Below are 19,783 nucleotides of genomic sequence, written 5' to 3' on the forward strand. Positions count from 1 at the left end.
CACACTTATGTGGGCAATTAATCTATGACAAAGGAGGCAAGAGTGTACAATGGGGAAAAGACAGCCTCTTCAATAAATGGTGTTGCGAAAACTGGATGGCTATATGCAAAGGAATCACGCTGGACTACTTTCTCACACCATATACAAAAATAAACTCAAAATGAATTAAAGACTTAAATATAAGATCTGAAGCCATAAAACTCCTGAAAGAAAACATAGGCAGTATACTTTTTTTTTTTTTTTTTTTTGGCCTGTGTTGTGCAGCATGTGGGATCTTAGTTCACTGACCAGAGATTGAATCCATGACCCCCGCAGTGGAAGTGCAGAGTCTTAACCACTGGACCACCAGGGAAGACCCAGGAAGCATACTTTTTGACATAAATTGTAGCAATACTTTGTATATAGAAATACTGAACCACTATGTTGTGCACCTGAAACAAACATAGTTTTGTAGGTCAATTACCCTTTAAAAAAAATAAAAGAGAATCTGGAAAGCAGCAAGAGAAAAGCAACCTGTCACATGCAAAGAACCTTTAATAAGATAATAGCTTAATTCTTATCATAAACTATGGAAGCCACAAAATAGTGAGATGACAAAAGTGTTTAAAGGAAAAACGTTCAACCAAGAATTCTATATCTATGGCCAATTGATTTTCATCAAGTGTGTTGTCTTAGTTCAGGCTGCTGTAACAAAATACCATAGACTAAGTGGCTTATAAATGACTGGAGTTTATTTCTCATGTTCTGGAGGTTGGAAATCTGAGATGAGGGTGCCATCATGGTTGAGTTCTGGCCAGGACCCTCCCCTGGGCTGCAGGGTGTTGACTTCCAATTGAGAAAATTGGATCTTGGCAATTGGGTATGTGGGAGAATGTTTAAAAGGGACACATACACAGCCACAAAAACCTTCACACAATCTAAAGCAAGCACAGGTGTTTCCAGGTACTATGAAACTGTGCCCACAGTTATTTTGTAGGCAAACCATTTTCTAGGCAAACCAATTTCACAATATCCCCAATCACCATACCCACACAAAGTTGGAATCAGTAAAACTCTCCAGACTAAAGTCAGCAAAGGTAACATTACCTTTAATATTGTTTCGTTGTTCCATCAACAGTTTACTTATTTCTGAAAACCAACAATCTCTGATTTCTTTTGAAGCTGCCTGCAATCACAAATAAGAAAATACTATGTGTATCAGATCACCCGGTGCCTTCATTGGACAGGACTTTTATTCTCTGGGTGACTTTTAGAATGAGATAGAAAACACATGTTGAGTCATGGGAAAACAATAGGGAAAGGGGAGAGGACATCTATGGGAAAGGCATGGATTTTACCTGTAGGATGTATTTTTCAAGTCCATTTTGGTTGGCAATTTCAAACTTCCTGTTGCTCCCCCTTCCAAGTTGGCGAATAGAAAGTGTCATCAACTATTGTAAAGAAAGAAGAAAATTTTCTATGCCATCTTTTCTGATTAAAAAATTATCCCTGTCAGCCACTCTAATCCTTTCTACACTTGACTGCTCTCTTCCATCTTCCTTCCAAGTGTTTTGCTGTCCTCTGTTAACATCCCCAAGGAGCATAAAACACAATCTGGTACAATGTCATTTGTCTGGTCTGTTTCAGAGGACAACACAGACTATATCTTTCCATGTGCAAAGCTGTAGCCTTCATCTTTAAGCAAAAAGATTCTCTCCTTTAATACCTGAGTATTTCACAAAACTCCTAACAGTAACTGAATTAGTATCCATTAAGAAACATAAATTACAAAAAGTAAAATACAAAAAGTAAAAATACAAAAAGTACTATGAATAAGTTAGCAATTTTAATCACAAGAACACGTGTGTGTGTGTGTGTGTGTGTGTGTGTGTGTGTGTGTGTGTGATTGCCAGCTATGAAATATTTCTTATATGAGAGAGGCAATGTTTTGTGAGGATATGGGTTCCTGGACCCCCCAGGGTCAGGATGTTGCCTACACTTGCATGCAAAGGTGCATGGTTGAGAAGATGAAATCCAGCCCATGCTCTAATCTCCAAGACTTTCAATCTTCTGCCTGGAGGAAAGAGGGTACTTTTTAATTAGTTTCTACAGACAGGCTGCCATTGGGTCCCTTTTCTCTACCTAGCACAAAGGCTCCTCTGTGCCAGCTCTGGCCCTATCTAGTAACTGATTACAAGCTCTGACTCTGGAATCAGGCCTGGGTGTGGATTCTTGCTCTGCTGTATGGCATTTGGCAAGTTAACTTCACCTCTCTAAAATTCAATTTCCTTATCTGTAAAATAAAGATAACATTTCTCTCTATAGGGTGGTGCTGACTCCAAAGTGCAATAGGACGCCTTTACCTTCACAGACTTCTTAAAGCTGTAGTGCGGAGATAGGCCCTGGTCACTGGGCTCCATTCGTATCTTACAGAACACTATTCCCCGTTCAAATAGATAGATTTGCCTCTGGCTAGGCTTAAATCGAATTAAATCCTTCATCTTATAACGATCCTTGTGAACTGTCCAGACATTGAAAGAGTCACGCATCAATAGCTTGCCCAGTTTTCCGATATCATCCTTTGGGAAACATAGACACACACAAAAAGAAGCTACTAAATTACTTGACAGGAAAGAACTCTTAGAGGTTTCTTTTCAAATTACAGAGCATGCTTATTTGAAGTTTACAATCTTACAAGTGCCAATCAGGCTAATCTGTCACTAATCGAAACTACAATTTTGTGAGCTTCACTGAGCACAGTACCACTCAGTTACGTAAGGAAACAGTGCAGCTTTACAAGGTAATAAACAGAAAGCATGTTAGCAATACTTTGAACCAATGATATTGGTAGTCTGATATTTTTGTCTTGTAATAAATTTTAGCTAGCAGAATTCTATTTCCTCTTCTTGGTTTTTGATAGAAGACACAACTTAAAAAGGGCAAGAAATTAATATTGTAATTATGTTCGGGAGAGCCAGAATCTTCGCTGCATTATGCATCTTTAGTAATCCATGTGTTCCACCTCTGTCCTAACATCTGCATCAGGTATATGAGAACCTGAGGACATGAGATTTGTTTTGAAAGGAGAAAGCTTAGTGTGACCTAATCTTCATAACATTGTAATGGAAATGGTAATTGCATTCAACTCTGCGTTTTTCACAGTGAGTGAGTGCAAAGATAATTTCAAATGACGAACTTTTTGTCTAATCTTTTTTGGCTCTAAGGCACACACTATGAGGCCTCTCATTTCACCCTCATGTGTCTGGCTGAAAGTCCAATTGAGGCAATCTTGCCTTATCTGAGCTCTCTCTAAAAGTAGTGGGGTGCGATGAGCTCGAAATGTGGTATTTTGTCTGGTATTTTTAAAAAATTATATCACTTAAAGTAGCTAATCAAGAATTTATTTCCCTGAATCAAAACACCAAAAGGAAAAACTACTTGAACAGGACCAGGACAGAGACATTTCCCTGAGTTATATCTAGCTGAGATAAATCCCTACAATTTCTGACAGTTATTAATAGATGTACGTGTATTACGTATCATTAATTAGGCATTTTATAACTTACTATTTATACTGAACAAACTGAATGCCTTTTTAAAAAAATGAATGACTGTATATCTGCAAGTCTAAAAATAAAAACTTCAAGGGCAATAAACTCTAGTCATTTTTATGGTGCTTGTGTCATATTTTCAGTGCTATTTTTCTCTTTCTGCTTTGTAAAATTTACATGTGGTAAATGCGGTGAGTGAAGTCCTCATTGAGGAATAAGAGCCCGAATCACAAGACCTTCTCTCCTAAAAGCACGATGCTACTGTTGCAGGTCGCACAGGCTCAGCCTGACCATGCTTTAAGACCAATGGGCAATGGGTCCCTGAGAATTGGTGAGTTTTTCACTCTATCCACATCCTTCCTGCACCCACTCAAATGTAACCACTCCAGCCCTCAGTGATTGCTTTCTCCTTTACACCCATTCAATTGGTACAATTCAGACATATATAGTGTAAGAAATATGTTTAGTCAAGGCAACTGGCAGAAGTAGACATTTGATATTTGCCATAGGAAAAATTGTAATCAGTAGTTTCTATTTAAAACTTTATTTATATTCCACCCCATTTCAAAAATATGATACATCTTATAAAAGTATATGCATTATAGGCAGACAGAAAATAACCAAGGAAATTAAGCTGAAAAAAGAGATTAAAACAGCAAGATAAAGAGGTTTTTTCACATAAAACCCATATAATAAAGCCACGTAAACTTGCTGCAGACTAGACTCTGACCTTCTAACAGGCAGTACAGAAGGAAATATGGTGAGTTATGTGATTCATTATGTCCGAAGACATACCCACACCAGTTGTTCAGGAAAAGCATGGCAGTTTATTAATAAGACGAGAGAGAAATTTCTCTCATGGGTCTTCATAAAGGGTCACTATGTCAAATACTGAGCCCAGCTACAACCACATCCCAGAATAGATAGATGAATGGATTTTAGGTAAAGCTATTTCTAATAACACATCTGGTGAACGTGGAGGCATCATTTCATAGCACAACTTTTGAAAACAATTCTAAAAGAGGTCAGAAGGATGGGGGAGGGGGAGTGAGGAACGAGCCCAGGTGTACACTCTCTGATGACCTGCAGAGGGCTGGGTGATAGCTAAGGTGTCTGCCAAGGCCATGGGCTGTGGAGGCTGAAGAGGCCACACTTGGCAGCAATGTTTTTATCCTTTACAACCACTGCACTTCTCATCCCTCCCACAGCCATAGCTGTTTGAAGCTTGGTAAGCAATTGACCAGAGAATGTGAATCCAGAGATGGGCTAGCTCTTGACCACAGAGGCCACGTGTAAAAAAGCTGTGCCAGTTGGCCAATACAGTCCCTGTCTGAACTGAGGAGAACGGAGGAGGAAGCAGTAAGCAGCAGGAGTTGTAGCTGTGAGATGCTTTATGAGAGGGCCAGAGGTCGAATACATGATAAGGAAGCATAGCAATGAAGAAGGCAAGTCACCAGAAACTACGAGGAAGAGGAAAAGACACCGAGGGGAGGAAAGAACCAGGCAGAGGGCAGTGAGAGGAGAGGACATACCTGGAACGTACAGGCAGAGCACACAGGAGAGAGCCCCAGCTCCTTCCCAGACCAAAGCCCTAAAGTTGCTGTGGATCCTGGAATTGTTTAGTTCCCCCACGAGCCCTGTCCTGTCATTGTTCTGACTCTTCCTGAGGCCATATGGTGGCCTTTTCCAGTAAGCCTGTCATCACTGGAGGTCACTAGAGGGAATCACTGGATCTTTTGAGATGAGTTGGAAGAGATGGGTTGCATATCATTTGCGTCATCTTGCATAAACTTTCTCATGACTGCGTTTGTGATGGGATCAGACTTCTCAATGCTTGAGGCTCATCCTGTGGTGGCTGAGGGCACGTGACCTGTATAGCACTGATCAAGGACAGGTGTACATATGTTACCATCATCCAGGACACATGCCTGTGTGGAGGACACCCCACCCCCAAAAGGAAGAGGGTAGGGGACTGCTCTGAATAGGACCAAGTATGACCCTTGGCCGTCTTTTCAACCATATGTATCCTTTTTTTCCAGTCAGAGAGGAGTTGGTCCCAAGGCCAGAGACCACATGAACAACCTCTTGTAGATACTTGTGCCTTAAAGTATTGAATCATCTATTGGCATTTTGTGAGTGCCTGGGGGGACATGATGTTAAATGCTCAGCTCAAGCTAATTCAGTGATGACCTTGAACTGAATAGTATTTCCCAAAAAACTCATGTCTACCCGGGATTTCAGAATGTAATCTTATCTGAAATAGGCTCTCTGCAGATGTACTTAGTTAAAATGAGGTCATACTGGATAAGGGTGGGCCCTAATCCAATGACTGGTGTCCTTATAAGAAAACAGAGACACACACATAAAGAAGACAGGACAATAGGCAGAAATTGGAGTGATGCAGCTATAAGCTAAGGAAGCCAGGAGACAAGCAAGGAAGTGTTCTTCCCTAGAGCCTTCAGAGGGAGTGTGGGTCTGCTGACACCTTGATTTTGGACTTCTTGCCTTCGGAACTGTGAGAGAATAAATTTTTGTGTTTTTTAGCCACCCAATTTGTGGTGCTTTGTTATGGTAGTTCTAGGAAATAAATGTACCCCAACCAGTTTTTCCACTAGTGATGTAATAGTGTCACTTTGGTTTATTGATGAATTTAATGGGTGTGAGCTCAAAGATACAACACAGGGGCTGCCCCAGATAAATAAGCAAATGAAATGTCAGTTGGTCTTCCCCATATGGAAATGATGGCAAAATAATCTAGTGACTGCTACCATTTTCATGTGCGGACATTCTGTAGGTAAGAGCTCTGATGTAAGAATTTCAAATATGACTACATCAACCAAATGAAGAATCTGGCTAAGAGACTGAATGTAGGGAAGCTAGCCCCCAGAAACAGACCTCCTTTGGGTGCCCAGGTTTTCACTCCTGGCAATGACAGCTAAAGGGACACAGCTATACACTTCTCACACAAAGAGGCAGGAAACATCTGGATAAATGAATCAGCACAAAGCCTGGTCCAGAAATGAAAAGTAGAAGCTGTGGGACAGAGGGGGCCTGTGATTACAATGGCCAGAAGCAAAGGGGTTCCTTTACTTCCAGCCTAATTAAGTACACAAGTAAGTCAGCACTGGGGCCCTTTATTCAGTGTCTACCAGGTGCCAGGCATGGTGCTAGGCGCCTTGTGACTTAATCCTCATTCACTCCACACAATCACCCTGTAACATAGGTGTTGTGAATGAGGGAAGAAGCACAAGGTAATTCCACTGAGTCATCAGGATTATTTCCTCAGCCTTATCCCTGCAGCCAACACTATGGTAAGGAAAGTGGGAATTAATGTAGAAATAAAATACCTGGCCCTGGCTCAAAATAAATTTGCAATAAAATAATTCCTTTATTGAATAACATAAATTTGCTTCAGAAAATAAAAATATTTCATTCAGCCTTTACTCTTCAACCTTGAAACTTGTTCCTGGAAAGTGAGGATTTAAAATAACTCTAAATGCATCTATATTTTATGCATTGAATTGCATAATTTTTTTTTATAAAGAGAGGGAAGTAAACTACATTTCAGTGTCCTACAAAACAAATTTTCTTAAAAAAGTTTTTTTTTTTAAATCTTCTGTGATTAGATTAAACCAAGAACTAACTGAGTATATACAGCAGGGAGAAAGTGTAAATATCAGAACGGCATTTTTTCTAATTGTTTTAATTATGAGTTCATCCCATCAAGTTCAGTTTTTTTTGCCTTCACTAAACCAGGTTAATATTGGATGTCAAATAGAGAAAATAAGAAGTTAATTCTGAATTCATCTCTACCTATAACATGTGATGGGAAACACCTTGTGATAATGTCCTACAAAGCTGATGCAGAGAATCAGAATCATTAGATCTCAGTTAATAGTAGTTGAGTTGTTAGTAAACTCTAAACAGAATCATATGAAGAATGTGTTGAGAGGTTGGCTCCCTAGATAGGCAGTGAAGAGACCCAAGAAGTAGTCCTAGCTGATGACCAAGTGATTGGGGTGAGTCAACTCTTCTTTCCATGGATCTGTTCCTGAATTGGAAAGTTGAAAAGTCCAATGCCTGCTCTTCCATAATTCAGTAGGATTATACAAAACTGTCAGGATACATTAGCTAACGTACTAGATGTAAAGCAAGTTAAAGTCTTAGTGAAAAAGAAACCATAGAGTGTATGTCAAAGGTACAATTCTGAGGACACATGGGGGAAAAAAGTTCTCTGCACTGGTGTTAAAAAACCTCTAAAATTCTATAAACTCATTCATCTTATTTGCGTGCAAACCAGCTTGGAATGAAATCAGAGTAAATTGCTATTTACTCACGTTTTAATCATTCTTTTCTCATAACTTCCTCTTCATATGCTACTTACACTCAGAATAATAGCTAGGTGTTTCCTGCCCTGTGTACAGGTTCGAGGACATTCTTTTAATTTAGGGAAGTGGATGTCTAATAGGGGTAGCTGACATGTTCAAAGATAAAAAGAACAGAAAGACGTCCCAAATGATTAAACAAATTGCTCTCTTGACTTTCTTTAGCCAAAGAAGGAAACATTTATCAGCCAGAAAACAATCCCTTCTGCCACACACCCCAGGGTTCATGAATACCCTCTTTAATCTTGCATCAGTAGAAAGCAGAGAGCACTCTGGAGTCCCAGGGGCAGTAATAGCATCGCTGCCCAGATCTCAGAAAACCCAGTGGGGCTGTTTCTGAGATGTTGGCCAGAGAAAAACCAAGAGGGAGGGAAATAAAAAATCACAGGGTTTTGTGTTTTTTTGTCCCTAATTAATTTGTGTGGTTTGACTTCTGACGAGGAAAGAAAACAAAGGTCATTTCATCTACCCGGACCTCAATAAATGGTATGTTAAATCCAGGTAAAAATGAAAAGGAAAAAAAGAGAAGGAAAGTATCTGTCTGAAATGTATCAATAATTCTCTGAATGCTTGATCCCTACGTGGGAGGCAGAATAGTAGCCTCCCAAAGATGTCCATGTCCTAATCCCTGGAACCTGAGCATATTGCAGGTTATGTGACGAATTAAGGTTGTTAATTGGCTGACTTTGAGATAGGGAGATTATCACTGATTAACTGGTTGGGCCCAATGTAATCACAAGGGTCCTTAAAAGTGGAAGAGAAACAGACAAGAAGGTCTGAGTGATGTGACGTGAGAAGAACTCAACCCACCGTTGTTAGCATTGAAGAGGGAGGAAGACGCCATGAGTGGAGGAAGCAGGTGGCCTTTGTAAACTGGAAATGGCAGTGAAAGAGATTCTCTCCTAAAGCCTTCAGAAAGGAAGGCACACACCTTAATTTTAGCCCAGTGAGACTATGTTGTACTTCTGACCTGTGGAACTGTAAGATAATAAATTTGTAGCATTCTAAGCCACCAAGTTTGGGGTAATTTGTTATGACAACGACAGAAAATACACCTGAGTCAAAATCTAGAGTAGGGACTTCCCTGGTGGTGTAGTGGTTAAGAATCTGCCTGTCAATGTAGGTGACACGGGTTCGATCCCTGGTCCAGGAAGATCCCACATGTCATGGAGCAACTAAGCCTGTGGGCCACAACTACTGAGCCTGAGCTCTAGAGCCCTCAAGTCACAACTACTGAGCCCATGTGCCACAACTACGAAGGCCCGCACGTCTAGAGCCCGTGCTCTGCAACGAGAGAAGGCACTGCAACAAGAAGCCTGTGCACTGCAACAAAGAGTAGCCCCTGCTCGCTGCAACTAGAGAAAGCCCGGGTGCAGCAACGAAGACCCAATACAGCCAATAAATAAATAAATAAACAAACAAACAAATAAAGTTAAAAAAAATCTAGAGTACCTCATAGTGAAAACCAGCTGAATATTAATTATGTCCCAGTCCCAGGGAGATCATACAGTTACAGAGGATGCTTTGCCTGGAATGCCTGGGTTTTGCCTGCTTGGTGTTAACTCTAATGCCAGAGTTGAGATGGCTCAATCGCCCAGCACTCCCTGTTTTGGTATTTTTCTTTAAGCACTTGGATTAAGGGATGCACAATATATGCTTGTAGGGCCTCTTCTGGGATCTGTGATGTAAAATGCGGTTAGACATTTACTTAGGATCCATTTTCAAAGTAATTTTCACAGAGAAAGTATAACTCAAGAAGGAAAATCTTTAATGTTTTAACAGTGCCATGAGTCAGAAAAATTACTCCTTCAGCACTTTCCGCTGCTCCATATGTTCTGGCTCCTGGTGGCGAGCTGCTTGGAATCTTGTAGCACAGGTTTCCTGACCGATTTAGGTTACCTTCCCCAGAGTCAAATTCCTTTCCCGCAGATCAGTTCTCTAACTTCGCCACACTATCTGCAATCTTTGTCCTACTGTGCCTGCCTTTTGCTGAAATGTCCCAACACTTGCTATGGAACATACCGGACATCCAGTGACTGCTGCCAGGTCCACGGCCAACTCACAGGACTTGATCAAATCCTCCATCATGGACAAAGCTTGCTGTAGGTCGGCTGAGAAGGCTGAATCCTTGGTCCTCTTTGGCCCATTCTGTGGAAATCAAAAGGTAAACCATCTACCAAATGAAGAAGGAAAACAGGACAGAGATAAAGAGCCATGGATCCAGCCGGCACGAAGTGACTGAGAAGGTAGGTGTATCAACCTGTTTCCCTGCTCCCAAAGAATGGTGGCTGAGGATATTTGCTGCTTTAAGTACAATATATGATACACACACACACAGACACACACGCATACAAAATCATTGACTACACTTTCTACATATCATACTAATGAAGAATGAAGTTCATAAAATCATGGATGTTATATTTTGGCTATATAAGAAACAACCCGAGCTTTTGTGAAGCATGAAAACCCCAGCCCTTTAAATAGAGTGCTCTCCCTTTACTCCCCTACTCCCAGGGCCTATTGAAAGTTACAATCTGAGTATCATACTCCTGTATTTAATGTGACAGTCTTATTCCTATGAGTAAAATTATTCTTAAAACCATCCCAGAGGAGGATGTTTTAAACTATAGCGGCAAAGAATGGGCTGCCATGTGGAGGTTTCCTAATAATTTATGTGTAAACACCGTAACGGTGGCATTTGCCGCATTGAATGTCCCCCAGCTCTGCCCTTCCTCCCTCCTCTCCTCCCCGCCTGCCTTTCCCATATCCTATCACCATTAAAGATGCCAAAGAGGTAAGCCACATTGTCCACACCTCCCAAACAGCATAAAGACCCAGCATTAAGGGAAAAGCTAATATAAGGGATAAACATTCCAATTATTACTATTATGACACTTAGGACATGATAGGGATGGTTGTTTCAGCTTGAAAGTCTTTTGCTTAGGGTTTCCATATTTTATTTCCCCTGCTACCTACATAGCACATTTATCTGTTATCTGGTAAATACAAACAAAAAGATTTTGGTTTTGTCCATTTTTTTTTTTAACACATCAACTTCTACAGCAAAGAACAGAGAGATCTTTGCTGCTCTCCAGACAGCTCCACCTCTTCTTATCCTCTACTGCATGACGTGAGCAAAGCGTTGTGCATTTTCTTAATCTCTACTTAAACTCTGAAGATTAGCATCTTTGGGTCAGAGATATGAGTGACAGGGCTGATGAATGGAGTAGAGCATGCTGCCTCCTCTGAACAATTTTCCATGGATTCTTACCTTCTTACTCATGGTAAATATGCTCCAGTTCTGGTGAAAGACAACAGACTCTCACCTGAGTTTATTGTAATGTCATTAACAAAGGATTAATAGTTCTTACACCAGTCATCTTCCTCTTTACTAAATACTTGAAACTCAGTGGGCTTTCAAAGACTCAACAACTCCTGTTCCCTCTCCTTCCCACTAGCCCTCCTCCCACAAACATGGCAGGTGGCCAGTTTTACATTATGTGATATAAGACTCTTACAAATGTTATTAAACCTCTCTAACTCAGGGTAAACTCTTACAAAAATTATTAAACCCCTCTAAACCAGGCTAGCTCCATTTGCTCCAGGCTATAAAATTATTACCTGTGCCTTGAGCTTCTTTTAATCTTAAGGTGTCCCCACAACACCTTCTAAGCAGAGAGGGCATGAAAATGACTGCTCCTTGAGACACATACCTCATGTTTTTCTTGTTAAAAACAGAATTTTATAATAGAAAAATTTAAAAAACCCACTTCCAAGCCACAAATTTCTTCCCAATCTGGTGTGGACATCACTTCTTCCAAGAGAAACTTGGTTGTCTTAGAATTCACACACATATACACACACATTTGGAGGGGAAGAGAGCATAATGTATATAGATTTACTAAGGAGTGCAAAGAAGTAAATATAAATCATTCATACTCCTACCATGCAGGAAAACCACCGTAGGGATTTTATTATATTTACTTCCAGTCTTTTATGTATGCATTTTATACCTTCACTTACTTTTGTATTCCTGTAAAACATTTTTATGTGGAAGGAAAAAAACATATTACCACTTATTGTACTACAAATCCCCACTTTGAAATTGTCTTTATTTTTTTGTTTTTTCCTGACTATGAATTATAGGATGCGTATTATTTTGGCACATTTACACAATAAAGATCATAAACAAAAAGAACAAAATTTCTGTAAGTCCTTCCACACATAGGCAAATACCATTAGCAGTTAGTACATAAAATGATATTAATATCCTTTACCTTAGCTGAACCTCCTAGATCACCTGGGTCCATCTCTAAATCCTTAGGAGACGCAAAATCCAGCAGACCCTGCATTAATCCAAAAGCTTTATTGAAAATCAAAAAGCAGAAGGCCAACTTCTATTGTGCAAACAATCTCCAGCCAATGCTAAACAGAGGATGTATATAAATTTGTCTGTCACAAGTAAGAGGGAAAGAGTAAATGGTACATCCAGCACAGAGTTCTTCCCACAAACATAGAATCACATTGCTCACACTATTTTGTAGCCTGCTTTTTCTCAACAACATATGAACATTTTCTCATGACATTATATATATTTTTAAAACATGGTTTTTAATTGTGGCAGAGTATTGCATCCTATAGCTAAATCACAATTTATTAATTTCTCCCCCCCCCTTACTGCTAAACATTTGGGTTCAATAATTTTTTACTGTAATAATAACAATCTTTTCTTAAGGATAAATTCCTAGAAGTAGAATTGTTAATGTTATGAGTTGTGATGCATGTTTCCAAGTTCTTTAGAGAAGGACTGTGTCCCCACCAGCCATCCATGAAAGCTTTTTTCACCAGCCCCTAGCCTTCATTTAATCAAAAAGTTCTGCCAGTTGAACCAACAGAGCAACCCTACCTCAATGCTGTTTTGAATTTGAATTTCTCAAATAGCTAGTGAGATAGAGCTCAAAAAAAATGTTTGCTGTTAGCATCTACTCTTTTGTAAACTGCCTATGTCCTTTGCTCATCTTTTTAATATTAACTTTGTTTTTTAATTTCAGCCTTATTGAGCTATAATTGACATATCAAATTGTCAGGTATTTACAGTGTGTCATGTAGTGATTTGATATATGTATACATTGTGAAAGGATGCCCCCCACCTAGTTAATTAACACATCTACCACTTCACTTTTTTTTTTTTGGCATGAACATTTAAGTCCTCTCTCAGCAAATTTCAGTTATATGACTTATCAACTATTGTTATCATGTTTTACCATAGATTCTCAGACCTTATTCATCTTATAGGTAAAAGTTTGTACCCTTTATCAGCCTCTCCCTATTAATTCTTTCTTTAAACAGTAGTCTATTTAAAACATCAGTTGGATTACACAGGAAGTCAGCATGACCACTTATACTAGATCATCCTTCCTGCAATAAGCAAAACTTACTGTAAACAAATAATGTACCATTTTGCAAACCATATTTTATTTAAACAAAATCCAGGCAAGAAAAATTCTCCATTACATTTGATAGTTTCCATACATCACTTAGCCTGTTTGACAGAAATCATGAGCTCAACGAAACTGAGTTCTCTTGTCCCTTAATGCATCTATCTCTAATGTATGCTGATAAATAATACATCAATATTGTCTAATTAACTTGCCATGACTCATTAGACATTATGTACATTATGTACTCTTTGTCATGACTTTTAATTTTCATAACATCTCAGAAAAGGTATTAAGCACTTCATAGATATCTTTTTTGTTTTTTTATTTTTAATTTTTATAGGCTTATTATTAAGTATGTTGACCATTTACCACGTATCTTGCCAATATAATATTTTCCCCAATTTTTCATGTGTCTGTTTTTAATGGTATAATCTACCATTCCTTTCCCTTTTCCTTTTATACTTAGAACAGCTTTCCCACACCAGGATCCCATGATCCTTCCTAAGGTATGAGGCAATTGGTCCAACGTCCACGCTCTCTCAAAGAAGCTGGGGGTAGGCACTGCAGAATGAGTTCTGTCTCTCGAGGTAGAGAATGCTACAAAATTCTTCCTCGCTTCAAGGCCATGCCAATGGTTTGAACTTGTTTTCCCAGGCAGGAAGCAAGCTTAACTGTGGGAAAAACTGGTCTGTATTGAGTAGCTTCCCATGGTTTTACACAGATGTCCAAGGAATATTTTACAGTGATTCTGTCTCTTGTTTCCTCAGTGAAATGAAGCTAACAAAACTTCTAAGTATTTTTAACATGTTACCTCATTTAATGCCCCCAAAAAGCATACTAAGAAAGTACTATACTCCCTTCATTCTACAGGTGAGAAACCTGAGGCACAGAAGGGTTAAGCAATTTGCTTGCGTTCAAGCAGCCTGGAAGCATCAGAGCTGGATCCACACTCTGGACGTCTAACTCCTCAGTCTGTGTTTCTAATCACTATGCCCTACAGCCCTCCACATAAGGTGCAAATGTAGCTATTGCATCAACATCGCTGCTATGGGAAAGCCTGAGCCCTTCAGTACCGGGTGCACCAGACCCAGGGGGTGAAGACCCCCACGTAGGTTCTGCTCTGTTCTCACTGCACCCAGTGGTAGGGCTTCTAAAGTTCGGATGACAGTAAAGATGGGGCCATCAGAGGAACACGAGGCCCTAAGTGAACTCTGTACCAAAACATGCTCACAGATGCCACTCATGGAGGGAAGCAGAGGGTCACCATCCTCACTCCCAGGCTCGTGTGATGGCTCCACGTATAAAACAACAGCTGCAGGTTATGTTAGAGAAGCTTCCTGGGCTCAGCCCCGAGCGAGCTCTCTACTGCGTCCACTCACTGGCTCCTCACAGCAACCTATGCAGGAGGTTCTAGTGTCCTCACTTTACAGGCAAGAAAACCAAGGCCTGAGAGGTCCAGGCCTCCCACACTAGCAGCGGCAGAGCTGGTGCATCTGAGGCTTGGCCTGCTGATGCAAAGCTGAGAGGGTAACTTGTTCTGAGGACAGAAAGTTGGACATAAGCTTAACCACCCTGAGCCTCAGTTTCCTCACATTCCAGAGCCTTTTTGACACATCCGATGGTGGGGATTAAATAAGAAAAACGTGTGGGAAGATGCCTAGTAAATGACAGGGGATTGTTTTTAAATTGAGAGTAGCCACTAGGCAAGAGCTGCTTAAAAAAGTTAATTCAAAACAGACCTTGGAGGAGTGACCCAAACCTTTCCCTCAGCTCACACCTGGGGAAGCAGGCTTGGCAGAGCTCCTGTCTTGTGCGTGGGGGTGGGGGTGTGGAGGAAAGGCGTTGGGGGTGGGGATGGTCAGGGAGTGCTCTCCTGCAGGTGTGCTGGTGTCAGAGGTAGAAAGAACCACAGATTCAGCAGAACAGAATTCAGAATTCATTCTGTTATGCTGCTCTTAAGAAAAATCCTCAGTCTAAGGGCGGAGGTAGATGTCGCAAAAGGAGAGAAGAATTCAGTTTTGCCTACTCCCCTCCATTGTTTAAATGCACGTAAAATAGTAGCTTTAGGGAAAATCACACCTCTTTCCTGAAGCTCCTTGCCCCAGCTGTAAAATGGAGCAGATGATATCTTACCTGAAGATATCTTACTGAGAGTATAGGTCTGGCTGCCTCCCCAGCCTCTCAGCTGCCAGCAGTGTAGTGGCCTCCCCCTTCTCTGCTTTCCTCCCAAGGACCTCTGCTCCCCTAAGCTGTGCTCTCCTTAGAGATCCATGTCCTGGCTGCATGTTGGACTAGCCAGGCTCCCAGGCCCCTACGGTTCTTTGGTCTTACTCCTCATTGAGGAGGCTGATTTAGACCTGGGGACAGAAGAAGCCTGAAACCTAGATATAGCTTTACCTTTGAAAGTCAAAGTCACAATTCTACGTGTCTAAGGCAAAGAGCACCAAAGCGCCTGCCTCTGTTCTCCCAGCACAGGAAGCACGGCCTCATTGACTTACCTTCAACAACATCTGGTACTTTATAAGTCTCTGGCTTGGTCCTCTCAGATACTTAAAAAGAGGGAGATTGTGACCCAGTTGACGCTGGCATACCTTGAAAAGCCAAGCGGAAACAACATAAAACAAAACAACACACACAGAACAGAAGTGGCAGCATTTAAATACAAGAAGTGAAACGGGCTCTTCATGGACAGAGCGGCAGCTGTGTTGACCAGTTTCTTAATGTTATTGGCTGTTTAGTCCCTCAGGAACAGTGTGTAAAATGAGGGGAAGGGGAAGAGGAATGGGCTTGGCTAGTATTTTTATAGGCAAGTAGGGATGCCGGAACATTTATTTCTTTTAGAAAGTAAGCCCCTTAGGAGGGAGACAGCAGGGCAGCCTCCTGAAAAGGCGGCTGCCTGTCTTTGAGTTGGGGCTTTGGGGTGATGGAGTCTATTCAAAGGTACAGGATGGGCTTACTGATGTCATTCTAGGGAGCCCCAAAGTGTGACTTAACTCCACTTTTAAAACCCATCCTAGAAAAGGACCCTGGTTTTCTCACCAGGCTACAGCTGTCCCTCCCAGGGCCGTCCCATAGAGGCTCAGGGCAGCATTGAAACTTCCAGTGTGTGATTTCAAAATAGGAGAGACTTTTAATAAACATAAATCCCAATACCAAATTCCTCTTCCTAGTTCATACTTTCGATTTCTTTAAAAATTGGAGGCACATAAACAATGTCCAGGGAAAACAGTTTGTGGGAGACCCTAGAGACGCAACGTTACCCCAAAATAGGTGCAGTCTTGACATTCTTGCCAGATTGCCCTGGCTCGGGGCAGATTCTTATGGTATTTAAAATATATTTGAAGATCTTCTTTCTGGGTGAGAAGAAGTTAGAACAAATTAACGAGGTAGCATTTTTCAGTAAGAGGACAGGATAATACAGTTAATTTATTCATTCAATAGGCCTGGGTATTTTCAATGTAAGGAACTGGGGATACACAATAAGTAACCTTCCATTGGGGTGAGTGTGTGTGGGTGAGGTAGACAGAGGGTTATAAATAACACAGATGTGAATGGAGTGCTGCAAGAACAGCTACAGGACTCTGGTAAATAAATAAGTAAATTCATAAACAGGAGTTTTATCTTTAGCCTTTCTCCTCTGCTTTTTATCTGGGACACCAATATCTCCCCCAAACAGTTTTTTTTAAAGCTCTTTATTGGAATATAATTGCTTTACACTGTTGTGCCAGTTTTTGCTATACAACAAAGTGAATCAGCTGTATTTATACATGTATCTCCATATCCCCTCCCTCCTGTGACTCCTTCCCACCCTCCCTATCCCAGCCCTCCAAGTCATCACCCATCATCGAGTTGATCTCCCTGTGTTATGCAGCAGCTTCCCACTAGCTATCTATTTTACTCTCCCAAATAGTTTTGCACTGAGTAGGAAAACAGACAAAAAAAAAGTGCTGGTAGCTGAAGACCTCTCCTTTCTCTCTCCCACTTACTCTTTATTACAGTCATCATGATGTCAACCCTACAAGTAAACCTAAAAAACAACCAAAAGATAGAAACATCTCAGAAGGAAAATGTGACAGTTTGGACACAAACCTAAGTGGTCTGGGAAACCCCTGCCTCAGACATCACCTTCAACCTGCAGCACAAGACTCCAAGACAGGAAAAGCTACATGACTATCTCAGTGCTAGAGATCAAGAGGGGTTCCAAGTGCTGTGTGACCTATATTCTCATTGTATCAAAGACCATGAGAGGTGGGCACACATCTGCCAATATCCCAGGTAGAAAAGATACCCGAAGCCTGTGGCGTCAGCTTGCCAGCTTCGTCCACTCCATCAGGAGAACCTGGTCTACTCAGCTGTGCTTGCCACACAGCCCGGGCTGCTCCGGCAGAGAAGACCATGTGGCCACTTCCTTGTGGATTTTTGTATCCCTATCCTCTTGCTCAGGCTACTCTTGATGTCCTTCATCTGGACACGGGTTATTTTTTCCCTTACAGCTTTAACTATGTCTATTCTACTTCTCAACACCCTGCTGTAGTGAATGATGTCCATTTCTGTAGCTCTTCTCCTCTCCTGATGAATTGTTAAATGGTCATTTCACTTCACTATAAGAACTACAGCAACTCTGTCCTTTACTATTCTATCAAAGGAAAATTACACACACACACACATACACACACACACAAACACACACACACACACATTTAGGAAGGCAGATGACCCTTGAGAAATGTTGTTCAGACTGGTTAAGAAACTAGGACAATAATTCAGAGCTTAACAATAATAACTTCCTTATTCATTCATTCCAGAACTATCTGTTGAGTGCTTTTGATGTGCCAGGCACTGTGATAAGTACATTTGTTAAACTTAATGGCTCCCAGAGTGTAGTAGCCTAGACATGGGGAACATTCCTGGTACACTGAAGGCCAGGCTTATAAAACACTACAAATTGATTAAGACATCTCACCCACATTTGGTTTGTCACAGCACAAAGACATTGGCCTTTAGCTCCTAAAAGGATTCAAGGTTTCACTGCTTTCAACACTCACCACCAGAAGATTCTCAGAAGCTGGAGGAGACTTTGGAGATCCAGCCTTCCACCCAGGGTAACATCCCCAACAATCAGCCACCATTCCCCAAACCCTCCTAGTAACAGAGAGGGACCTGGTTCTCTTGGTAGATGCTGAGCTGACACCTGTGTTCCTGAAACCTTCACCCATTGATCCTGTGTCTGCACTTTGAGCATCACAGAACATTATATGGCTTCCAGTAATGAAACACAAATACTGACCTAAATCTGCTCTTCAGTCCAAAATTCCTTAGAGAAAGCATGTATACTAATCAGCAGCATATGAAAGTATCTGATTCCCCTTACCTCCTTGTAGAATAAATCGGGAAGCTAAAAAAATTGCTACCCCAAAACTCACATTCACACAGGGAGATGTGATTGCTTATGGATTAAGAAGACTGTGGCTCAGGCTCAACTCTTGGCTTTGTTAGTTACAAACTATTTGGTCTGAGTTCAGTTACTTAATTTTCCTTCGCTTCAGTTTCTCCTCTGTTAAGTGGACTCACAACAGCAATCAACTGCTATGACTGTTGTGAGATTAAATGAGAAGATATATAGAAACCTCTCAACAAATGCCCAATACACGCAGAATATCCAACAAATGGTAGCTATTGTCAAAGCAATTTTTACTTTTGTAGAGCTGTTCTGTGTGCTCTTTTTTTTTTTTTTTTTATTTCCAAAAAAAGTTTACATTTTGGTATTACTAAGCCTGTTGTAAGGAAGAGAAAAGTGAAACTCCTAGGTTTAAGTGATTTACTTTAAGTCATGCTGATAGCAAGTGGCTCAACTTAGACAAGAAGTTAAGTTTTCTGAGTCCCACCCCAGTGCTTTTTTTCCATTGTACCACGTGAGATCTCAGAGCAAATGGGACTCAAAGTAAACCACTGACAAATGTTATTCTACATGGAGCTTGGTCCTGGGGCAGAATCTTCCTGGATACTACAAGCTATCAAATCTTAAACACTTGGCTAGAGCAGCATTTTAAAATTCATGTCCATGATTAGTGGAAGTATGCAAGTATTACTGAGAAGAGGTAAACTGCTGTAGTGAATAGTGGGTGATGGCCCTGCTTTATTGGCTAACAAATACAGGTCTTTGCATAGCTGTGACGATTCCCTCAAGGACTCTCAAAGATTAAGTAATTGTGGTTTTTAATTACTTCATTTGTCCCAGAGTAATAACTTTGTGCTTGATAAGAATTTATTACCTCAAAAGGCCAGACTTCTCTTTAGAATACTTGAAAACCAGAAGATTAACTGCAGAGAATTCTCACAGAGCCCTGTATCAGAGTCTAAGACTTGGCTTCATCTGACTGTCTGCAACTGCCAGTGCTGGACACCTCACACCAAACTACAAACA

The 19,783-nt window shown here is 40.8% G+C and overlaps 1 protein-coding gene across 2 annotated transcripts in view; it reads right to left on the reverse strand.

The window, feature by feature from the left end:
- MCF2L2 (MCF.2 cell line derived transforming sequence-like 2) overlaps window positions 1–19,783 on the reverse strand; it is a 277,613-nt gene that overhangs the window by 20,649 nt on the left and 237,181 nt on the right. Inside the window, exons 19-25 of one of the 2 annotated variants that reach the window (XM_057738080.1) lie at window positions 16,620–16,712; window positions 15,858–15,950; window positions 12,196–12,264; window positions 9,938–10,063; window positions 2,343–2,558; window positions 1,338–1,430; window positions 1,087–1,165 (exon numbers count right to left, since the gene is read on the reverse strand). In XM_057738080.1, coding sequence (XP_057594063.1) covers window positions 1,087–1,165; window positions 1,338–1,430; window positions 2,343–2,558; window positions 9,938–10,063; window positions 12,196–12,264; window positions 15,858–15,950; window positions 16,620–16,712 — 769 coding nt within the window. Of the gene's footprint in view, window positions 1–797; window positions 1,166–1,337; window positions 1,431–2,342; window positions 2,559–9,937; window positions 10,064–12,195; window positions 12,265–15,857; window positions 15,951–16,619; window positions 16,713–19,783 lie in introns of those variants that run through there. The other variant, XM_057738081.1, reaches the window with a different exon arrangement.

The sequence above is a fragment of the Hippopotamus amphibius genome, chromosome 6 (genome assembly GCF_030028045.1).
Source record: "Hippopotamus amphibius kiboko isolate mHipAmp2 chromosome 6, mHipAmp2.hap2, whole genome shotgun sequence".
NCBI classification, from domain to species: domain Eukaryota; kingdom Metazoa; phylum Chordata; class Mammalia; order Artiodactyla; family Hippopotamidae; genus Hippopotamus; species Hippopotamus amphibius.